Genomic DNA, 25043 nt, shown 5'->3' on the forward strand with positions numbered 1-25043 from the left:
CATAACGAAGTTATCTCAGGACACTTTTCAAATAGAGCAGGTCTAGACCGAACTCTTTAACATTAATTACAGAGACCCAACAGTACCACCATGAGCAAGCACTTGGCGACAAGGGCAAGGAAAACTGCCTGTTAAAGGCAGAAACCTAGGACAGATCCTCCGGCTCTAGGTGGGTGGTCGTCTGTCTCGACCAGTTGGGGTGAGGAGGAGAGAGAGAGAGAGAGAGAGAGAGAGAGGCGACAGACAGACAGACAGGTGCACGAACAACAGTATTGGCAATGGCAGTCAAGCAGGACCATGGCAGGAGGCTCCACCGGATCCATGAGAACCTGCAGACGAAGCACAGAACTCCGGGGAAGAAGTGGGTTAGTAACATGCATTAAAGGGACATGAATGAGTGCAGAAGAGAGAGGAAGAGAGTAGCTCGTGCACCATGGGAAATCCCCGATAGTCTAGGCCTATAGAGCATAACTAAGGGATGGTTCGGACTCACCTGATCCGCCTAACTATAAGCTTTATCAAGAGGAATGTCTTAAGCCTACTCTTGAAAGTGGTGAGGGTGTCTGCCTCCCGAACCACAACTAAGCTGGTTCCACAGGGAGGAGCTTGTAACTGAGGCTCTGGCTCCTGTTCTCTTTTAGAGACTATAGGACCACAGTAGCCCGCATTCGAGAACGTAGTGTTCTAGTGGGGTAATAGGGTACTATGGCTCTTTAAGATATGAAGGGGCCTGACCATGAGAGCTTTATAGGTGAGGGGAGTATTTTAAATTCATTCTACATTTTATAGGGAGCCAATGGGTAGCTGTACGGAGATGTGATCTCTTTTTCTAGTTCCTGTCGTACTGTGCTGCAGCGTTCTGAATTAATTGGAGCGTTTTAATGGACTTATTGGGGCAACCTGATAATAAGAGTTGCAGTAATCCAGCCTTGAGTAACAATGCATGGATTAGTTTTTCTGCATCTGTCTGTGATAGTATGTGTCTAATTTTTCTAATATTACGTAATGGAAGGCAGTCCTGGGTCTGCTTTATGTGGGGTTAAATGACAAATCCTGATCAAAGATAACTCCAGATTCCTGACGTGGTGCTGAGGCCGTTATGCCATCTAGAGTGACTATATCTTTAGACAATGAGTCTCTAGGTTTTTGGGGCCAGAACAAGAATTTCGTTTTTCTGAGTTTAACATCGAAAATTGCGGTCATCGGATTTTATGTCCTTAAGACATGTTTGTAATTTAGATAATTGATTATTTCATTGGGTTTGATTGATAGATATAACTGCGTATCATCTGCATAACAGTGAAAGTTAATGGAGTGATTCCTAATAATGTTGCCTAAAGGGAGCATATATAAAGTAAATAGTATTGGTCCAGTACAGAACCTTGTGGAACTCCTGACTAACTTTAGTATTTATGGAGGATTCATCGTTAACATGTACAAACTGAGTACGATCTGATAAGTATGACTTAAACCGGTTAGGGCGTTCCTTTAATGCCATTTGATGCTCAGTCTCTGTAAAGAATATCATGGTCAATGGTGTCAATGCAGCACTAAGATCTAATAATACAAGTACAGAGACGTCCATTGTCGAAGCAGTCGAGGTCATTATTAACTTTAACCAGAGCTGTCTCTGTGCTATGATGAACTCTAAATCCTGACTGAAAATCCTCAAATAAACTATTGTTTGTAGAAGTCACACAACTCTTTGGGACTACTTTCTCCAGAATCTTGAGAGGAACGGGAGGTTAGAAATCGGTCTTAGTTGGCTAAACCCCTGGGTCAGAGTAGACTTTTTAAGAAGGGGTTTAATTACAGCTACTTTAAGGACTGTGGTACATATCCTGATAATAAGAAGATTAATCATTCCGTAAAGAAGTGCCAATTAAGGGAACACTTCTTTAGCAGCCTAGTTGGGATCGGGTCTAACAGACAGGTTGATGGCTTCGATGAGAATGATTGAGTTAACTGATGAAGATCGATAGCAGAAAACAGTCTAAATATACATCTAGTTTACTTGACGAAGTCCCTGAACTTGGAGAGCCACTGATAACTGTTGATGGCAGTTGGTGATTAATTTTTTCTAATAGTATAATTTTATTATGAAGAAGCTCATGAAGTCATTGCTACTTAAGTTTATGGGGATATGTGGCTCGTGAGCTGTGACTCTCTGTCGCCTGGCTACGTGCTGAGAGGAACCTGGGTTGTTCTTATTTTCTTCTATTAGTGCTGGTAATAGGCTCCTCTGGCATTACGGAGGGCCTTTCTATAAATCTTAAGATCATCTTGCCAATTTGGCGATATTCTGATAATTTGGAAGAGCGCCATTTCCTTTCAGATTTTCTAGCTATTTGCTTTAACTGGGGGTTTGGTGGTTATACCAGGTGCTGTCTCCTTGTTTTAATAATTTCTTTTATAGGGCGATAGAGTCTAATGTTGATCGTAGTGAGCCTGTGCACTTCGACAGATTATCAATTTCAGAGGGACTAAGTTGTTATAGGACTCTGTTAAATTCGACATGGCATTGAATTAAACACTGAAGGAATCTCCTCCTTAAATTTAGCTACGCACTGTCGATAGACATCTGCTGTGGAGTTTTGCCTAATGGCTTATAATCTATAGTATGAATTAAAGTTATTAATAATGGTCGATGGGGATTTGTGGGACACTATTAAATGTTCATATCATGCCTATGATAAACAGGTCGAGTGTGATTAAACAATGAGTTGGTTTATTTACACTCTGACGAGCCATTGAGTCTATTAATGATATAAATGCATTACTAAGGCTGTCATTGTCACATCCACATGAATATTAAAATCACCTACATAATTACTTTATCTGATTTAAGGACTAGCTTGATAGAAACTCTGAAAATTCGATATAAAATCGGTACGGTCCGGAGCGCGGTCACTATAACAATGAACTGGCTGCGTGTTTTCCAGTTTGGGTGGAAGACTAGAACAAGGCTTTCAAATGAATTATAATTTAGTTTAGGTTTAGGGTCCATTAAAACGCTCGAATCTATATAGCTGCTCTCCACCTCCTCGGCCTGTGCCTCGAGGAATGTGAGTATTAATATGACTGGGGGGTGGATTCATTTAGGCTAACATACTCCTCCTGGGACAACCAGGTCTCGTAAGACAAAGTAAATCATATCATAATCTGATATTATTCATTCACTAGAACAGCTTTAGGGACAGAGACCTGATATTTAACAGCCACATTTCATTCTCTTATTTTGTGCTACTGAGGAGTTGGTTTTAATTTTTATTAGATTTTTATGTTGACTCCTCTTGTTTTTATTTCTTTAAATAGTTTAGGTGGTCGGGGGACGACAGTCTCTATGGGGTTTTGGGTGGGTGACTGTTCTAAGAAAGCGCAGAGGAGTGTGTAAGACGCAGCTCTGCTTCCTGGTCCTAACTCTGGACTGTCGGTTTTAGAGATAAACTTCGCCTATTTCTAGATAAGAGAGCCGCTCCATCCAAAGTGGGATGGTGCCGTCTCTCCTATCGACCGGTTTTCCCAAAAGGCTTCCGTTATCAATGAAGCCCACTCGTTTGCTGGACACCACCTCGACAGCCAGCGGTGGAATGACGACATGCGGCTATACATGTCATCACTGGTCACATTGGGGAGGGGTCCGAGAAAACTACGGTGTCCGACATTGTCTTAGCATAGTTACACCGACTCCACATTAATCTTAGTGACCTCCGATTGGCGTAAACGGGTGTCGTTACCGCCGACGTGGATAACAATCTTACTGTATTTACGTTTATCTTTAGCCGCGTTTTAAATTTGATTCAATGTCGCCCGCTCTGGCCCCGGGATACATTTAACTATGGCCGCTGGCTTCGCTAACTTCACGTTTCTGACTATGGGCTGCCAATAACCAGAGTTGGTTCCTGCGGGTGTATCGCTGAGTGGGGAAATGTATTAGAAACGTGAAGGGGTTGGTGGTGACCTGTGGGCTTCGCCGTTCTGTCTTCCTTCGCTCGTCACCCGCCTCCTGTCTTCCCGGCTGCTCGGGAACTACCGGGGAACTCGAGCTAACGAAGCTACCTTCGGTCGGACCGCACCGGCTACCGGGGCTGGCTAACTATAGCGGCTAAAGATTCTCGTGGTGCGGTGCCGTTCCTCTAACTCACTAAGCCTCGCCTCCAGCGCAGTAAATAAACTACATTTAATACGGTACCATTATCTTTAAAGGAGGCAGAGGAATAACTGAACATCTGACACACTGGCGGACAGAGGGAGGGAGAGGGAGAAGCCATAGCTAACTGCTAATGCTAATGAAACTAGAGTGTATGAAAACTTTGAAAGTAGTGAAAAGTCCCTAAAGAGGGAGAACTCCAAGTGTTTAAGTAGAACTAGTCTACGTTTAATGTTAAGCGGGTAATAACCGCTGTAACGGTAAACTAATTTATATTTAGCGTTCACTGACGAGCTACGCACCAAACAGTGTACCGAGCGGAAGTAAACCGGAAGTGAGTCAGTCGCTTCCGGCGTCCGTCAAACAACTGTTTTTAATTTAATTATGATGATGATGGATGGAAAGAAAAAGAATGCTCATTGTGTTGGATTCACAAAATGAATGACACATTACATATTATACTTTTACAACAACGTTTGTAAATGTTCATTGCGCAAGTGCTCTCTATGAAACTAATTGTCTCTAATTTGTTTTTAACTTGTATGGTTATTATTTCTGTGCCCACATAGTAAATCAATTTCCTTTTGGGAATAATAAATTGATAAAAGTAATCATTGAATAATAAAAGACAAGATCCATGTCTGTTCAGTATAATAGGATGTTAGAATGACTCATGTCATGTTTACAGGCCAAAAACATAGTTACTCAGAGTTGGTATTTGACAAGCATCGGTTTCCAATAAACCAGTGTTTGTCAAATTAATACTATTATTGCTTGCTGAGGGAATATTCTGAAATTCTCTTATTTTTTTAAATAACAGAAGACAGCTAATAAGGTTTATCATCTTCACATTAAAAATTATAATGTAATTTCCCTCCTACAAGTTGTACAGTACTGTATACTAGTTAGAAACATCAGAACATCAATGTCATTTTTAACATCAATATTGGGTTAACATAGATTGGTGATAAAAATATATATATTTTTTTTTCAAGATGCACACTTTGAAAGGTTGTGGTATTAAAATTATTAAAGTTTAATATTAATTAATATTTCATATTAAAGGTCAGAGACGATGTGATCTGCAGAAACTAGAAAAAAAAATTCTGCAAAGGAACTAGAGCCATTGAATATCCTTCCTAAGTATGTCAGTTAAAATGTTTGGATGAACAAGGTAAAGCACAAAGTATGGTTTTCATCATAATCATCATCGTCATCACCATCATCATCATCTCCAGTATTTCAGGAGCTGTCTCTCTGCAAAACATATAGCCCTGACAGGACGGTGAGCATAAACTATTCTGAAAAGTGTTTGGCAAATCTGCTATCACATTTAATGATCTGTGAGTTTTCCAATGTCTCTCCATCAATTATGCAGCACTGGATTAAATCTCCAGGCGGCAGCCACACACACTAAATATTCACGCTCCAGCCTTATGATCCATTAAATTGAAGTAGACTTTTAGCGGGGATATTTTAAGATGACTGTCATGCAGGGTGCGGGGTGTGTGCTGATGGATGGAGTCAAGAAGTGACAGAATGGAGAAATTAGGGGAGAGTGAGGACAGGCTGGCTGGTTAACTGATGTTGAGACTCCTGTACAGTCAAAACGTCCACTGTTGAGAAAATGGATCTGCCTAATTGACAGATTGAGGGAGAAGGACAGCAGGTCTGGAGACAGAGAAAGACATAAAGCAGAGTATGGATGGACTGATGAATGGAGAGATGGATGGGTGAATGATGAATGGGAAGGACTACAGTAACTGCTTAGTTTCATAAGCATTCAGGTTAAAGTTAGGAAAAATCCTTAGTTTAAACAATTTGATTTAAGTTTAAGGCTCACATTAACTCATCTTTTTATTTTTATCAGTCAATCCTGTCCATCAAAAAAAAACTTGCACCTTGAAAGCAGTGTTTATTTAGGATTTTAAAAACCAACAGTATAGTAAGTTAAAAGTATACTCAGATAATTTCAGTATTCACGCTACCACCAATCCATTAAACTTCATGTTATCCGAAAACTATTAAAAAGACAAAAAATTAGAGTCCTAATTGGGTTGCACTTGAAAAAAAAAAAAACAAGCTTCAGTAAATTACATCTTGGGCTTCAAAAAATATATATCAATTAGAAGAAATTGCAATTAAAAAACATTTCACCAAGTGCATATTTACATACAAGCTAATCCTTTGCTAAACTGAACTGGTCAAACCTTTATTTCTTGCTACTCTGTAGGCCTTGAACACGTCCTCAGTGGCAGAATCACTTTCAGTCATTGGGGGTATTTTTCTTTCCAAAACCAAGATGCCAAACCTTATGACAGCAGAACCTTGCAAGACATACACCTCCGATTTTCCACCTCTCCTTTGCGTTCAATCACTTACAAGTTTTGACCTTGTTTGTCAGTGACCATTTAAGGAGATAACAGCTGTCTGTGATGTAACACCCCATGATGGACAAAAACAACAAAAAGATCATACATTTCTTCCTCATCATAGGATAACTATCAGGGCTTTGTTTGTGTTGAAACAAGTAATTCATAAATGGTTATGCTAGCCTTGCAGTGTCTCACCACATGATTTCCAGGGGAAACATCATTTGGAAGCTTAATCCCAATCAGCCTGTATTATCCCAGTCGTTTGGTGTATATAAATGTTAGCGTTTATTGCAGATTGTCCTGCACCTCGTTTTGGGTCATTTGTCCATCGATCGCTCCCCTCATATGCATTTCCCATTAATGCTACATTATCAGAGCTCCATATATCTGCTGGTTGAAAGGTGATATGATAATTACCGCGATGAGGCCTATCTCGCCGCCATGTCAGACGTGCCCATGTGTAACACGAGAAGCACTCGGCGTCCGGTCCTGTGACCTTGGTGGCTTCCGACGCCAGAACAGGGCGAGGATGAGAGAAATTGTCCTGAGAATTGGTAATGACCTAGTCTGATCTATTTGCTCTAATAGACCCGCGCATGCACACCCCCACACACACACACACACACCCACACACACACATCTATACAGGTGCAAAGAGAGAGGAAGAAATAGAGCAGAGCACAAACACTTCACAGCAACAGATCTCGACAAGTACTGGCCAAATGTCAGGAAATGTGGAATAGATATTCATTACTCCCTGGGGGAATGCTTTCAAATGATTTTAATGTCCCTCTGACCATTTGTCTACTGCTACTGTTCTGAGACAATAACCATTGGTGTACAATTGAAATAACAAAATTCAATTCAATTGTATTTGTACAGTGCCAAATCTCAAGACACTTTTCAATAGAGCAGATCTAGACTGTACTCCTTATAAAATGATTTATACTACTCGCAATGAACAGACAGTGGCAAGGAAAAACTTCCTCTTAAGAGCCAAATGTCTCGAGCAGACCCTGGCTTTAGGTGGGCAACCGTCTGCTTCGACTGGATTGGTTTAGAGAGAGAGAGAAAGAGGTAGAGATGCACAGCAACAATAATAGCAACAGCTATAATAGTAGAACTATGATTAATAATAAAAAAAGCAGAAAAACTTCAGGGAAGTTTCGGAGACGATAGGAACCCTGTACTCTGGGAGCACAGTGTTCTAGTTGCGTAATAGGGTATTATGGGATATTTACAGGGAGCCAGTGCATAGAAGCTGTTGCAGGTGAAATATGATATCTCTTCTGTCAGTACACATGGTGCAGCATTCTGGATCAATGGGAGCATCTTCAATAGCAGATCACTATGGGTCTATGGGTTTTCCTCTGTGGAGATCCTCAAAAATGTCAGCTTTGCAGGTGCTGTTTTGTAGTCTAAAAGGCAAGTAGTGACTATGAGTAAATCAAACATATCAGCAGAACTATAACAGTACCTATACCTTACATGGTCATATTTTATTGTAGTATTTTAAATGTCAAAGATCATACTGAAAGTGAATCTTGCTTTCTCACAGAATCTTACTGATCCTACCCTTAAGCTGTGTATGTGTGAAAGTCTGGCAGCCTGCGTTAACACCAAATTTGATGTTATTGTTTGTGGCAGTGAAACACAAACACACTCTCATACACACACTGACTCACTTCACATGGTCTGGGTGTCAGGTCCTCCTCTAGTCCATAGGGACCCCTGGGCTACCTACACTGCACGCCTGTGCTGGACTGAAGTCTGTCGTTGACTCTGACAACCTCAGGGTGCTGCCTCACGTGTATCCCTCTCTCACTTTCTTTCATTATCTATCTACTTTCTCTTATTCTGTGAAAGCGTCTTCATGTCTTTGAGAACAAAGATTTCACCAACATTTGTCCCTCGTATTAATTAATCAGTAATTAATTAGTAATTGTGTGGTTGTGGTTTTGTTGGCTGTGTGAAGTACAATTCCATGTTCCATTGCTTTTTTTTTTGGTTTAAAACTGTAGAAGCATTGGTTCAAAGCCCTTAAAAAGACCCATATGTCTGTGTTCCTGAGAAGCAACCTCTTGCGACCATGCTAATGATGTGAATGACTGTCTGCTATTGGTAGCAAAGGAGGAAGAAGCATGACATCGGTAAACCCCTCAACCCCGGTGACCCATGTTCAGAAAAACTCTGGCCTCTAGGGTGCCCTTCCCGTGGAGAAACTCTGGTTAAGTTCCCTACCAGTGGGGAAAATGCGGTTAAGTTCCTTATGGTGCATTTCCAGTTGAGAAAACTTTATGAAGTGACCTCGAGGTTCCCCCTGGAAAACGTGATGAAGTGACTTCCAAGGTGCTCTTTTTATTTTTTTTCGCCCCTGCCCCTCAGACACCTGAGTCTGCCACTGATCTGTATTAATAAATCCAACCCATTTTGTAGTATTGTGCCAAAGAAAAAGTAATAGACAAATAGACAGTTAGACAATAAAGTCACCCAGATTGGGTCACACTGAAATCTGAAATCGGGACTCTGATAAAGTATTCAGACTTGGCACACAACATTCTACGTTGGGAGAAAAGGTGAAAAAAGTCTTATGGACAAATCAGAGTCCTCTGCAAAATGTCCTTTCCAACAGGTCGAAAACTGAAAGTTGTCCTTAGAAAGGCAGAAAAACTTGAATACACAAACAGTGTATGCACACAAACTAATGTGACCTGTGAGTGTTTCCCTGGCGGCACCCTGACGTCAGCTGGGAGTCCAGGGCTGGTTGTAAGGCAGGGGGAGGTGTTGGGATCGGTCGTTCTGCTGGAACAGATTTTGATTGGTTCTGTCACACTGACCTTGCACCTTCGTCCTCGCTCTTCTGCACTCACCATCATGACACAACATACACCAGTGTTCCTGGTTCAAACAAAGGAAATTATGGACTATAGGAAAAAGATGTTACATACTTAGTGTTTTTACATCTAGTACACATTGTTTATTAGTTTTGAAGTTTTATTTTTCCTAGTTTTAGAGTTTAGACATTAAAAGCTAAGAGCCTTACTGTCATTATAATATAATTATTATTATTATTATTAGTATTATTTTTATTATTATATAATTTATTAGGAAACTTCAATCAAGAAAAACAACAGAAATCATATGTGGAATGTGAACTGTATGTAATAGAAAAATAAGTACAGATACAAGTTATTTCACAGGCAAATATAGATCATAACTGCAATTTGTTCATTTTGACACCATTTTCTACAAACTAGGACCGGCCTGGATTCGTTTCTAATCAGAAAATCATGTTTTATTGATTGAGCCCACCAATATTATGGGAACATGACCCAGTTTCTCTCTTTTGAAAGAACTAACTGTTAATGTAGCCAGAAGTTGTATAACTTGAGACCATAACTGTTTCTAATTTGAACATCTCTGTTTGTAATTTAGCAGAAAATGTTATCTCAAGAAGAACAAACTGTAATAACCTCGAAAATCGACTGCAATGAACAGCCCTTTGTTTCCACTCGTTATGTTTCGAGACACTAAATTAAAATCGACAGCAGGAAACAAACCACAATTATTTCTACAGCTAAAAAGAACTTGTTACTGCTCTTTTAAATTCTCATTTGTTATTTTTGCTGAACAACACACGGTTCTTCTCGTGTCCACTTCGATCACCTCCATCTTCTGCCTCTCTCTCTACGTCCCTCCATGCATCACAGCCTATAGGCCACCTGATTAAAAGCCGTCTGTCAGAGGTGAGCAGCCATTTTGTTGCAGAGGAACTCAGGGCTGGCGTGATTGGTCTGTTGATTTGATTTGCCGCTCAGTGCTCAGTCACTTATTTATCCTCTGCGCCTGCCATCATTAAATAGGATGCCTCTCCTAATCAGATAACTGACACACATACGTGCGCACACACAGACGTCCTTTCTGATCATGTCATTGACAAAGTGTCCTTTATTGGATTAAAACAGAAGTGGAAACGGTTAACTGTCTGCCCAGCACATACACACACGCAGAAGAGGAGCAGGGTTTATCTGATGCATCTCATTGAGGCAGTATTATGTTCCATAGGGTAGAAAAGAAGAGGCAAGGCTGAGTGCTGCCCATTTAACTGGGCAGGAAGTCAGCAGCAGTCATCAGCCACATCAGGACAAATTAAGCTGCTCACATGGGAATACATCCAGGGTATGTGTTAGGGCCTGGGCACAACAGCATTTATAACAGCAAAATTTGGGACCAATATCAGTGTGCAGAGCTTTTTGCGTTCACATATTACGGGGATTTATGTAACCCTTCTCTGCTCCACAAAATATATATAGTACGAACCGATCATAAGAGATCCAGCAGAATAAAGTAGATGGTACAAATATGTATGTAAAATAATTCCAAAGAACATGAGAACAGAGGTAGTAAAACAAAACATTGAGTAAGAACAATTGTATAGTAAGTATATAGTATAAATAATGTAATATGATGTGATATTCTTCAGCAATAAACTGTATAAACATGTTTTTCACACTCACATGTTTAAGAGGCATTTGCAAGATTTGTAGGCAGAAGGTATTTTGTTATTTGCAGATATAACACTGTTGATCAGACTTTAGTTAGTTGCTGATGGTGAGTGATGAGTGAGTGATCATTGAACATGACACCATGGAAGATTAAGTTACACATTCCACAGCAAACAGAAATGAAACAATTGAAAATCAGACTAATACTTGTCAAGTGGAAAGGCCTTCTGTCTGACTGGGATTGTATCATGTGTTTTCACTGCAGTTTGTTACTCATGTTTGAGCTGCAGATTGGTGCAGAAGTGGGCCTTAAGCACCTGTTAAAAGGAGCTACATCTGTGAGCACTCTTAACAAGTGCACACATATGGCACAGCTGGATTCATTTGCATACCATGTAGGTGGAGGCGGCACTTGGCAACTGCCTCACTTTGGTCATTAGGTCCTCATGAATATGTAAATTCAGAGGAATTGTGTGGTAAACACATTTTAGTCCCTGGAAAAATCACGTTTAACACATTCACACTGTTAACATGCTGATGTTAACACGTGTGATCCAAACATTATTACTGTAAGAATAAAAACAATAGATGTAAATAATGTATGGTATATAATTTCCACTAAAATGACTGTATAATGGCTGTATAATTTAATTATTTCCTTTGTTGATTTTCGACCTCTTGAACTTAAAATAGTTCAATTTTGATCTTAACGGTTATAGACAGTACTGTGAAAAAGTTTTAGGCAGGTGTGAAAAAATGCTGTAAACTAAGAATGCTTTAAGATTATTAAAGTGTTAATAGTTTATTTTCATCAATCAACAATACAGTGAATGAACAGAAGAGAAATCTAAATCAAATCAATAATTGGTGTGACCACCCTTTGCCATCAAAACAGCATTAATTCTTCTGGGTACACTTTCACAGTTTGAAGGAACTCAGCTGGTAGGTTGTTCCAAACATATTGGAGAACTATGGCTATATCTCCAGTTCGTTTCACTACAGAGGAGAATGGGGGGGAAGCTCATCGTTCCAGGTGAGGCGTGTCCTCTAAGTAAGGGGCATACCGTATGTGTGTTAGTGTTTTCCTATAGTGTGGAGAGGAAGAAGCTTTTGCTTGGGAAACATCACATGCTCCAGCTGTGAGTGAGCGAGTGTCCATCAGTGTTGTCCCAGTGATGAACTGTTTCTCCAGGCTCGTCATTCTGCCTTCTACCCAGTGTATATGAGCAGCCTGCAGCCCTCATGAGGATTAAGTGAGAAGAGTAAATGAACTGATTCCTGCCGCTTTATCTTTACCCACCATCACCCTCTCTACTGCTACCCTCTCATCATCTCCCAGTCCTCCATTCATCTTCTGCCTCAGCTTCGCTTCTCCGTTTCATCTCTTTTTCACCTGCGTTGTACTTCCCCTGCTCTTTCTTTCCATTTATTTTCCTTTTTGTTGCTCTCCTTTCTCTCCATTTTTTTTCTCTCCCTTCCCTTATTGATTAGCTAAACACTTTCTTTCATTCCAGGTTTTAACAAGCAGCCCTGAGTTCAGGGTTATGGAAATAAAAGGCAGCCCGCTGCTGTCACAGCTCGTGGGCTTGTCCACAGAGGGCCACCATAGGCCTTCAGTAATGACTGGACTACAGAACTGGTGTCCTTGGAGTCCTCTTTACGTCATTCCTGTTCTTCTCATCTTTTACCTCGCCGTCGTCCCTCAGTCCCTTTCTCTTATTTTTCACACTCTCCTGTGGTAATTGCAGTTCGAGCTACAAGATTTTTAAAAAATGCCCCTGAACAGTCAGTTGACCCCTGTTCTTTTTTTGGTTTGTGGCTATTTCAGTGTTTATTTGTCTGTTGGAGAATTTCCATCTGTAGCCATTTTTCTGCAGCATTTCCTCTAGTTACCTTTTGTATCAGAACCAACTCTGTGTCAGCAGTTGCAGTCATCATGCTGTGTTGCTGAAGCTCCAATCTCCACATTGAACACTTAGTTTATTATATTAGTAACATTTATCCGTCTGACATTGCAGTCATTTAAATATTACAGGTGAATCTACTCTTTAGTTTATTGATATAGGACAGTTTCCTGAAAATTTCTCATGGCTAAGATGATCATAAAATCTTCTTAAACCTTCTTAAACTTAAGACATCAAAAAGCCTCAGAACTTTATTAGAGATGGCCGTAGATTAACAAGTGCTTGGAATCCATTCATTGAGGACTAAGGGTGCTTTCACAACCCTTTTCAAACTTTTGGAACACTTACATGTATTTGTTAACTCAACCAAATAAATAATTTTAGGACTTACTAACTTTAAAAGACACACTATTGACTTGAAGAATCTTGCAAGCCTAGCAACATAAAGGGTCCAGTATTTATATTTTTATAATAACGATGTGTCAAATGACAATGTCTAGTATGCAGCTTATACAAGTGTGATGGAGAAAGGGATGTTTCTTGCTACTAATTTCCCTGTCGATTAAATGGAAATTTAAAATTAGACTGGCCGACTAGTCTTATGGTGCGTTCGTTTTGTCCACCCGACTCGATCTCCGAGTCGGTTTCCTGAGTTACGAACCGGAAGTTGCAAACAGAACGCTCCCGAGGATGTATAAAACGACTCGTTAAGTCGTCTGAGCTCAGAGGACCCAGAGTTCAGTTACCAAGATGGCTACTCCGAGCATCACACGTAGTAAACGTTGTGGTTTTCTACTATTTTAAGCACTTTTGTCTTTGTTGTAACCAAATGAAGAAGTCGTACACACAGCACTGTATACTGTTACCTATAGGCATGTCGCTACAGTCGTATTATGTGTTAAATACGCCTCATTAGTTATTTTGTAGCTTGTGCAGCTGAAATTGGCTAGAGACGCTCCATGTTGCTATGACAACAGTGCCGAGTCTTGAGCAGAAAGCAGAGCAGTAGCCACGTTAACGTTAATCAAAACGGAATATTCAGATATCAAACTGTGTGATATAATTGTGTAATATGTAATGAACATGTGAAATCCGTGGTGGGTGCACCGTAAACGAGATAATCACTATAAACGTTACGAAACGTCCAAACTGCCTATTGCAACCAAGCTCGTCCTGTGGTGTGCCAAACAGAACGCAAAAACCCGCGGTTATTCGTTTTCCAACACGGATGTGACGTCGCTCTCGAGCTGCAAGTTGCGATTACAAGACAAAACGAACGCACCATTAATGTTAAAAAACACTCAAATGTTAGGGGGGTGCTGTTCTGTAACTTCCTGCCGGAGATGCTACTGCTAGTGGCAGGTGTCTGTGTAACATCTTAGATGCAACAGTAAACCATCATTGTACAATGAAGTAAATAAAGTATTAAAAGTTTAACCGAGTAGTGAGGGTAGCAATGTTTAAACGCCTAATCGCACACATCCCTAGTAGAAACTTGAAGGCTCCAGTGCAGATCCACTGAGACTGGACTTTACAGTGACGTAGAAGACATCTTGTGTCCTGCAGGAAAACTTTAGAAATGAAAAAGTTGCCTAATCCTATATTCTGACATTTTTATTGAGGTAGAAGGAGTAGATGCCTTTTTAAGGACTTTGTGGAATGTGTGTAAAACAATGTTTTTTTTAGACACCTTATTGTTCCAAGCAGACTGTTATATAAATGTCTTAATAACAATCTGGAGGGGATCTTTAAATCTTGGACCATATTTTCTATTTAAAATAAATCGGTTGTGTTCAGAGACAGAATTTAGCGTGTTTTGACAAAACAAACAAAAATTGTAGATTTGAAAAGACCATAGAAAAGGTTTACCACCACCTCCATCACACAGCCTCAGGACTGAACATAATTTGTACATTCTTTGTTTGTGTATATTCAGCTTGCTTGATGTGTATGTGTGTGTTAGTAGTGGTGTCAGACGTGTGTTTGTGGCTCTGCAGTGGTGTGGATCAGGAACAAAAGGGTGTGGTCTAAACAGCTCATTGATTATAGTTGTGTTTAACGACTGCAGTTGTTGTAAATTGAAATGATGGCTGTTGGCTGGAGCTGATGTAGTACTGGAAAATGAGAGTGTGTGGGAGAGATATATTAGGAGGAATGTATGTATTCATTTACTATATTAAACTTAATGGTCACAGTTTGTGTATTACTTGTTATAAATATAATTTTTGGTGCATTTGTTTTTGAATGTGTGTTTATTCATACTTTTACAGTAGCGTATGTGCGTAGGTTTTATTTTTTTTCTTTCCGAGGTAGTGTATGTGTGTACATCCATAATAAGTCTTTATATTGTCAGGGGGTAATGATGTAAATTGCTGCATTGGAAGCCTGAATGCAAAGCCAGGCTCTTTTCTCCCTGATGCCTGTATTAATGCTGCGTCCCTCTGGACCAAAATCAGCTTTTCTGCAGGTTTTTCAGTGTCAGGCCATTTTACCTGCTGCACAAATGCTGGTAAACCTCTTAAGCCCATTCTGCCCCATTTCTTTCTCTCTTCCCCTCCCAACTAGTCTCAGAGGATTCACCAAAGACAAAGACACAGCCTTTCCGGGCTATTAAGGCCATTTAAAGGTATCCCCATGTTGCACATGCTTGAAATATATTGCTGTCAAATGTATTGTGATGCCTGTGATCAGGTTTTTTTTATTTATGTACTTTATAGTCCTTGTTAGCTACAGTGCTGCTCAGGGATTTTACTGATTTTAAAATGGATCTTTGGCTTCGGCAGTCCACCTGTCGTGAGGATCAGATGATGTTACATGCTAATTAGCACATCGGTGGCCTCAGCTGTATCACTTTCACGTTGTCTTAAAGTTTCATAAAGGAAAATGCATGACTTTGAGTCTTTTTCCAAAGCCAATTAAAATGAGATATATATGCGTCTATTCGCCTCCTAATGTAAAAATGGAAATGAATAAAATAGTCCAGGTGTGCCAGACTGGGTTGATTTCTTATGAAACAGCTCACTGAGAAACATTTAAAGACATCTGAAGTGAAATTGCAGTCTTATTATTAGGAAAGTATTAGGTCCTGAACTTAGTTTTCACACTTAGACAAAGACTTGACATTGACAGCCAAATAAACAAAGTGTTACAACTGATGTCCTCATCTACTGTAATATGAAAGCTGCTGCACAGTGTATTCACCTTTTCACAATGAATGAATGTACATCATTATATATATTTTTTTTATTGACTGCTAATGTAGCAAGAAAACATTAATATTGTTTTTATATTAATGTTGTTAATATTGTGTTATTTGTGTTTTTCAGTGAAATATTTCTCAAATAGAAATGATACTTTTGTTGAAAACCCACTGGAATAAAATGACAGAAGTTCTGCACTTTAATCACTGTCAAAGTAGCAGTGGCAGATCAGGAGACGTCCACAAAAACTAAGTTGTCATATTGGTTGATCTTGGAAGATACAGGCAGGTTTTGTTGCTTAGGTTCTCAGAGCTTGTACACATGATTGTTGCACCTTGAATATTAATCACCAGAACACGCAGCCTATTTCAACCCATATTTATGTTTATTGTTGATTAGCAACCTCTGGGGATCGTAGTATTTATGATGGGAGCTGTAAGAGCGAGAAAGTCCACATATGGAAGTGACTGAGGGGGTCAATGGGTCACACATTGTTCATGACTTAGGTTGCGTGACTTACGCAACCTATTACCGGTCCGACACACTGCTTGTTGCTTGCACTCTCCAACGGTCATTACTGCAACACAGCCTTGGACAGTTTTACTTTGGTAATTTAACAACACACTCCAGATTCTTAGTTTTAAAAGTAAGTCTGCAGCATTGACACATGCCAATGCTCAAAAAACGCATTCATTTTGATACATTTTCTGTGGTATTACTATTCTGTACCATGCTTCTGTCAAATGATGTAACGCTACGTGTCATGGTCACTGTGTGTTACACTCAACGAAAACAACCAACTCGACTTACTGGCAGGTGGTAGGACTTGCTAAGTCTTTGACATTAACTCAGTCCTCTAGCTTCTGACCAATGAATATGGCTGCCGGTTGCTTTTATTGAAACATGCAATACAGTTGGAAGTACCATTTTTAGGAACTGAAGTTGGGTCCCTGGAGTGGTGCCAAAGATTAGATGTGGCATCAGTACAACCCAATATTTAGTCATTATTTTGTGTTTCTCTTCATTTTTGTATCTTGGTCCACTTCAGGCTGTGGTCTTCAGTTTGACCATTATACTGCCCAGCTTAGCTGTGTCCTAGAAGTACCTTGTTGTGCTGTGTGCATCCATCTCAGAATGCACATCTTCCCCCAACTGTCTAGAAAAACGACATCAGGGGACTGTGAGCTATCCAACAGAAAACTCTGCTCTGTTTTGTTCCTACAGGGCAGAAAAGTGAATGGAAAATCAATTATGTCTGTAATAAATAATCCTCTTAACATGAGGGAGTTTAAATATGGACAACAATGGCTTTTCAAGAGGTTTTCATAGCTGAGGGCCAAAAAGGTGCATCTCTCATACTCACACAAAAACAAGTGCACAGATACAGTAAACACACTGTAATGAAGACAGATTGCAGAGTTATATTTTGAAGGATGAGATAAGGTGAACGGTTTTTATAGTGATGTGTGAGCAATATGTGTGTGTGTGTGCTGATGAAACAAGTGGAAATATGTTTTTTTTTTTTTTTTTTTTTTACTTTAATGGCGCAACATACAGTGTAATGTGTATAATTTGTTATAAAGAAAAACATTTTGTTCATGCTTTTTGGGCTCCATGTTCCTTTCATAGATATATATATATAAAAATACATATTTTGCTATTTGGCCTGGCTTTACAGATACTTCAGGCTAGTCAATGACCTCTTTGGGAACTACAAGTATGTCTGTGGAGTGAAGTTTATGGAAAGCCGAGTTTATATAATTTTTCAATACTTTGAGGTACAGAAACACTATTACATTCACCTTTGTTGTGTGGAGACCAGAAACTGTTTGCATGACTAAATACCGCTAGGATAAATTGGCAAAAATGTGTTTCTTCATTGTAGTTTGGGCAAATTGACCCATTATAATAATCTGAACATGTCTGAGTCAACATGTATCCGATCTGTGGCGCAGGACAGTAGAGAGCCACACACTATGCCAGCATCCCAGCACAGAAAAAGTGATGATGGATGGTGCGGTCAGTGGATTTAGTGGTGCTGTAGCATCCAGCAGGTTTGTCGGAGTTCAATTGAACAAAGTGCTGCAGAGAGCACAAAAGGCCAGAAGCCTTTTTCTCACAGGCTAATCTCATAATAACCTACAGACCATATGGGTGGTTGCTCGTATTGTGTTCTCATTGTGTGTGTGTGTATGTGTGTGTGTGTGTGTGTGTCAGACAAGGAGATAGAGAACATGTGAGAATGTATTTGGCAGAAATAAAATTGTTGGCCTTATGTAAGAGGTCTGAACATTGGCCTAAGGTAAGAAAGATGTTCACCCACGGTTATTGCATCAGTTTCACATGATGCTCTATAGCACATGTTGGGGGGCAAGGTTACACAAGGGCATGCTGAGTTTTGTGGGATGCATTGCCAGAGTGTTTTGTTTGCTTTATGCAAACCAATATCAATACTACAGATATAGAATACTACTGTATCTTTCACGACATGTCATTATTCATTTCAAAACAACTCATCACCTACCTCTGGGCTGATCTGTTTTAATTGTCTTTTACCAGCATAACCTTCTGCTTCTCTGTGTTACATAATTGTGTACATACACTCAAAAGTAGTGCTGATACAATTCGTCATTTATTCTATACATCAGGCATTAAAAACAACTTAATTTAGGTCTGACTGAAGTAGAGTTTTGTTTGTCTTTGTGTAGGTGTCATTTTATGTAATTATGATGTGTGATTTTGGTTCTGTATTTAAATCATAAAAATTAAAGGAAGAAAGAATAGAGCACTGGCACACAGTCATGCATACACACAAAAGATAATCAATACATTGAATTAAATTAAAACTGCATTTGAAATGTGAGGATTGGCTTGGTATAGATTGGTATATTTTATATGCAGAAATTAAATAAGCTGAGTTATAAATTAGAAATCCACATTTTAACTCTTTGTTAACAGATTAAAATGTAGGACAGTTTTACCACTGTGTTTATGAACATTACCGATCCACAAAATATTCATAACCCTGTTTTAGATTATGTGGTTCTTCTTATTTTATTTGATAGTTTTTTCACATCTGGACCCCAGATTTTTAACTTTGCAGTATGTGTATGTATTGGTTGCAGTATGTGTTAACTGTTTATCTTTTCTTCTCTGGTCATTGCCCTTTTCAGATTGCTTTCTCTCAACACAACAGCATCATGGACCTGGTGCAGTTCTTTGTCACCTTCTTCAGGTAAGTTTTTTCCTGACTGTCATATTTACTGTACGCGCTGTGCCTTTCTGAAGAGCATCCAGCTGCTCCTCACAGGGCTTTGCTGCTCAGTGGTTCAGTTCCCAGAGGCTCTTTGCACAACTAGGCCATAACCTGCACTCATTGAGTTACAGTAGATGGCAGCAGCCTTAGGCAAGACACCTAAACCCCAACTGCTCTGGCGATCTTCTGCATCTGCTCAACAGCAGCGAGCTGAATTGTGAAACTCTGAGGTGTTGGGTCAGTGAAAAATTAGTTAACCAAACTATGATTTGTTGATTTGCAGGTCGAAATGAGTCAAGGTGTAAGCTATTTAGATGTCTAGGTTGCATACTGAATAACCTTTGCTCTAACCACTGATTTCACCATCTACTTAGGACCTACTTCAGTCTGAAATATAGTCAGCAATGGTAAAATAAAAAAATACTTTTCAACCACATTTAGTCCCCCTAGATGTCCTTTGACCTGCAAATCACAAAATGAGTGAGCTGTGAACAGCCAATGCATGTTCCGTATTCATAACTTCCCTTTTTCCTACCTTTTCACTTACTTGAATCAAACATACACCAATCTCATCTCACTAAACTGTAAATGTCTAATCTAATTATCCCATAAGAATGTACATGGTTTTTTTTCACCAATATTTGCTACCTCTAGATATTTTAACAGACATAAAGCCACCATGCAATAGCTGGAGTTCTTGGTTGAGTTCTGAGATCAGTCAGGAGCTGATTTGCCACACAGGCATACTCTAGTATAGTTAGTTAGTTAGTTAGCTTAGTACATGGCAGTGGATGTATTCTTTTTTTTGTTTGTGGTGTGGTAACAAAATTATTAGCAACAGATATCTCAAGAGCAAATGAGAAATGAAATCTGGAACTGACTAGATACCACTGGCACTAAGTACGGATCTTTTGTGATTGGGCTGACCTGGATCCTGACCTGCTTGGTGGCCAAAATCAGACTGAGCACGACATCCTGTTTTCCTCCTCTGTTGTTTAATACTATCTGTGCTTAACAAGGTTTAAGGTAAATAGAAATACTTAAATACTAGCAATTATTCCAAGCTCCACCATAATTTCCACACACAATCCATTAAAAACCAAACAGCCAGACAAAGCAGTGAGTTCTTGTGGGTTTTTTTGGACTGTGTGAGAGACGTTTATGTTACAGCTTGTCATGCAGACTGACAGCGGATATAATGAGAGAGTGTTTTGGGGGAAAAAGTCTGGAATGAAGTCTGCTGTCTTCAGGCAAGATTCTGCCACTCAGCTACGACACCGGACAAGTGTGTGTTTATCTGCCTGTGTGTGTGTGTGTGTGTGTGTGTGTGTGTGTGTGTGTGTGTGTGTGTGTGTGTGTGTGTGTGTGTGTGTGTGTGTGTGTGTGTGTGTGTGTGTGTGTGTGTGTGTGTGGTCATCTGGGCGCGTGTGTATGTGCACGTTGTTTCCTGTATATGTACATATGTGTCACTGTGTGCTCATGCTCGCTTGTGCTTGTGTCACTGTGCAACCATGTGAGGAAGGGAGCCATTTTTGTGCCTACGGCCGGCTTCTGGACATCAGCGACCTTTAGGCCAGCATAGAGGGATGATGTCATCAGTAGGGGACAGCGTCAAGTTTTGCCGGGAGAGTTCAGTGTTGCCTGTGTGTTTTGTTTTTGTGTGTGTGTGTGTGTGTGTGTGTGTGTGTGTGTGTGTGTGTGTGTGTGTGTGTGTGTGTGTGTGTGTGTGTGTGTGTGTGTGTGTGTGTGTGTGTGTGTGTGTGTGTGTGTGTGTGTTAGTCACTGGTCTATTTATGAGTTGCTCTCTTCTGCACTGCACCAGACTCTCAGTGAGAAAAGGTTATGTGCTATAACTACAGGACTTTTTTTTGTAGCTGTTGTTGGTTTATTTACTGCCCTTGTTATGTAATGTAATGTTCATGTTTTTTCTCTGCTGGAAAGGTATTCAGGTCCTTTACTTATATAATAGTAGCATCACCACGATGGAAAAAGGCTCAATTAAAAGAAAATTGTTTTCAATTTCAAAACATACATCATGGATATTTTTGATATTGACACAAAGTCAAATGAATCTGTGTGATAAACTGTTTTAACTCAACATTTTGGCTGTACAGCACATGTACTGTATGGTTCAGTCTCACCTTACTGTATAAACCCTAGTTCCAGCAGCGGCAGACAGCTGTTTTTAGCAGCATAGTCTGATAAAGCCAGTGCACGTTATCGAATGTAAAATGAATCAAAGTGTCAGGATATTAATGTATTAAAGCCTAGAGCCCAGTTCCGACCAAAGATTCACATTGAGACAAAACAGTTGCAGGGAAAAGTTGCAGCGGTGTGAACTGGCCCGCCTCAACTCGACTCAAGCTGGCTGAGCTAGAACGTCACCTGTTTCAACAGCCAATCGGGTTGTTGCAAAGTCAGCTGATCAAGTCAGTTACAAACTGTCAGCTGATTGAAATGGCAGAGTTTTGGATGGAGGAAGGAGAGGATCACTGATACAAGCTGGCTCCGAATTCTCAACCCTCTCATTTAATCGAGTTCATCGTTTCATCAATAAACTGTAAAAAGTAACTCACTGTCACTATCCTCGTTTTAGATTGTAGGATGCTACAAATTATAACCAGCTACAATAAAAGCCTGAAAAGCCGGCAGTTAGACGATACACTGTCTTGTCTTGTCTAGTAGCATTGGCGTGAGGTTTTCAGAATGTTGCATACCAGTGAAATGAAGTAGTTGCAAGTTTTAATTTGTCTTGTTGGGAGTCTTTGTAATCTTTTGAACTGGGCTCAAGAGGCAGTTATACCTAGCGTAAACCTAATTACTTCATATACGGATGTCTAGTTTAAACACACATCACAAGCACCAATTTGTATAAGAAAACCCTACCATTACAGAGCAACTGCTGATATGAGCTAATGACAGCTCTTACATAAACAGTTGTGCAAAAACTCTAACTGCCATAGAAAAGTAACTCAGGGCTGCACTATATGAAATACACTTTTCAGTATTTTTGTCCATGCATATATAGGTTGTGTGCATGTCAGGGATGCAGGCTTATCAGCTCATATGCTTGTGTCTGGGTCTACACTATGTACGTATGTGTGGGTATGTGCATTTCTGTTGGCTCCACTGTGCTGATGTGGTCAGGAGCCAGAGTGCCAAAGAGCCTGAGTCATGACTCCCATTTTGTGTGTGTGTGTGTGTGTGTGTGTGTGTGTGTGTGTGTGTGTGTGTGTGTGTGTGTGTGTGTGTGTGTGTGTGTGTGTGTGTGTGTGTGTGTGTGTGTGTGTGTGTGTGTGTGTGTGTGTGTGTAAGTGTGTGTGTGTGTAAATGTGTGTGCGTGTGCATGTGAGGGGGGTAGCCTGTAGGCAGAAGGCACAGTGATGAGATGCAGTCTGGCACTGGGAAGGAAGAGAAGAGGGAAGATATGCAGCTCATATAGAAAGAAGTGAATTGATTGAAAGGAGAGATTGGAGATCTATCTGTGTTGTCTTATCGACTGATGTATCTGTCTGTCATCAAGCAGAAACGTTGAAGGAAATATAACCTGGCTTGGATCAACATAACCTTTACACTGGATGCATAACTGCAAACTGTTCACTGCTAAAGCTGTCAATGTATTTCATTTGTTACCCACTGCAGCGTCAGTAACATTTTTTATAGGTCGTAGATTTTAGCAAATCAGAGAGATTCTGGCTTAGCAATTCATTTAGTAACCCAGCAATTACCTTTCCACCTGAATCTATTTGACAAAAAAACATAAAAACATATTCTGTAAGAGATAAGTTTGCTTCCATTGATCCCTGAACAATTGTGTGGCTCCATTAAGAGTAAATCAGATCCAAAAAATGTGAAGTAGAATGGAAGCTGGCAGGGCCAATATAAGGACAGATGGGGAAAAATACAAAGTGTCAAATGTTGCAGAATCAAACAGGAAGGTCAGCTAACAGCATACTTTCATTGCTACCATTGTCATTGTCTGTGTTGTTGTACAATGGAATTATTTAAAGTGTTACAATGCCATGCATTGGACAAGCTCGGCCTATATTAGATGTTTTATTAAAAATAGGCCCAGCTGCTTCAGGTTTCTACTTCCTGTGTCTCCCTGATTAGCTGTGAGATCTTCTTCTTTTGAAAAGTTTAAAACTCTCCTCCTTCTGTCTCCTCCCCCCTCCATCCATCCTCCTCATGTATTCTTTCTCATCTCTAAGAACTGGAGAAAAAAGGAAAATGGCCATAATTAAACAGCATTTATGTCTCCGCTCTCCACAGTCTCAAATGCTAATTGGTGACACTGCAGTTCAGCTTTGTCCAATTACTCCCAGCTCTCGCTCGCTTGATTAGCAATCAGTTTCTCTCTCTCCCTTTCTCTCTCTCTTTCCCAAAACAGAGGAGAAGCTACTCTGCACTAAGTGGCTCATGAGACTCGCCCACTTCATTTCAAAATGACCGTTCCTATCAACGTTCACTTCCACCAGGATTCTCTGTGGACGTGTCTCTCTGCATATTTGTTCTTTTCTGGTTTTGGAATTGCTTTATTTGTTTAAACATGTACAAAAGGAAACCCCATAGGCACTCACACATAGAGGAGCAGGAGTGAGACACTTTTCAAGCCTTTTTTTCTTCAAGAGCAGTATATGTATCTTGATTGCATTAGGACTTGGAACCACTTGAGCGCACAACTGTTTAACTGTTTGGTTTGGTTTATTTACAGTATACACCCCCCCCGAAAAGTTGGTCTGGGGATAGTTTTAGTTTGACCGGTGTGACTGTAAGGCGAAGTTGCTTTGTAAAAGTTTGGTTTTGCTGTGATGTTATCCTGTGAAGATATGAGGACTAGAATAATTCTACAAGGGACAAAAGTTGCTTTGACTGACAATGTGAAAGGGATTCAGTCATGTTTTTTTTTTTTTTTTTTAGGGAGCAGCAGCAAGAGTTTATTAGGATGTTTAGATATGTAAAGTAGCCATCTGGTTCACAGGCAAACTTTAGTTCACTTTATTCACATGTTTCTCATTTGGTGAAATGAAAAATGCAAAGGTAAAAAAGTAGAAAGATCTAGTTAGGGAAAGACAGAGATCCTCGCGGCGAACAAATAACAGTTTAGATGTTGAAAACATTACAGGAAGAGATCCCACAGCCTCTCTCTCAGGACTGGAGGCCTGTCTCTACCCTTAGAGTCAGTTTGCTGCTTGTGCAGATGGAAAGCTGTTTCCGATTGTGTGCTATCTGTGGCTCATGTTCAACGAATAGCTTATTGATTTTTCTCTCTGCCCGCTGGGGATCAGATGTTTCACTGTGTTCTCCTGTGTGTGCGTGTGTGTGTGTGTGTGTGTGTGTGTGTGTGTGTGTGTGCGTGTGTGTGTGTGTGCGTGCGCATTATATGTACTGTGCTCTTGGGTTTTGTTTGTTTAAACCGCACTACTTGAAATAACAAGAATACACACACACTCATGTACACACTCTCACATAGACCCCAACCTGTTCTTACCCACACTAATCAGTTCGATTGCTATTACCTGTGGCTGGACAGTCTTAAACCTAAACCTATCAAGATGCTCGGTGGAGTGTTAACAAACCCACAGGACAGCCTGCCCTCCCCTCCCCCTCCTCCCCCTTCTTCTTTCTCCCTTCCCCCTAATGCCTTGGTAAT

At 40.1% G+C, this 25043-nt stretch overlaps 1 protein-coding gene across 4 annotated transcripts in view; it reads left to right on the forward strand.

Annotated features, from left to right (window-relative positions):
• atrnl1a (attractin-like 1a) overlaps window positions 1-25043 on the forward strand; it is a 264424-nt gene that overhangs the window by 133113 nt on the left and 106268 nt on the right. For all 4 annotated transcript variants that reach the window (XM_051380119.1, XM_051380103.1, XM_051380110.1 and 1 more), the window contains one exon: window positions 19308-19369. In XM_051380119.1, the coding sequence (XP_051236079.1) occupies window positions 19308-19369 (62 nt within the window). The remainder of the gene's footprint in view (window positions 1-19307; window positions 19370-25043) is intronic.

This window comes from Dicentrarchus labrax, unplaced genomic scaffold (assembly GCF_905237075.1).
Source record: "Dicentrarchus labrax unplaced genomic scaffold, dlabrax2021, whole genome shotgun sequence".
NCBI classification, from domain to species: domain Eukaryota; kingdom Metazoa; phylum Chordata; class Actinopteri; family Moronidae; genus Dicentrarchus; species Dicentrarchus labrax.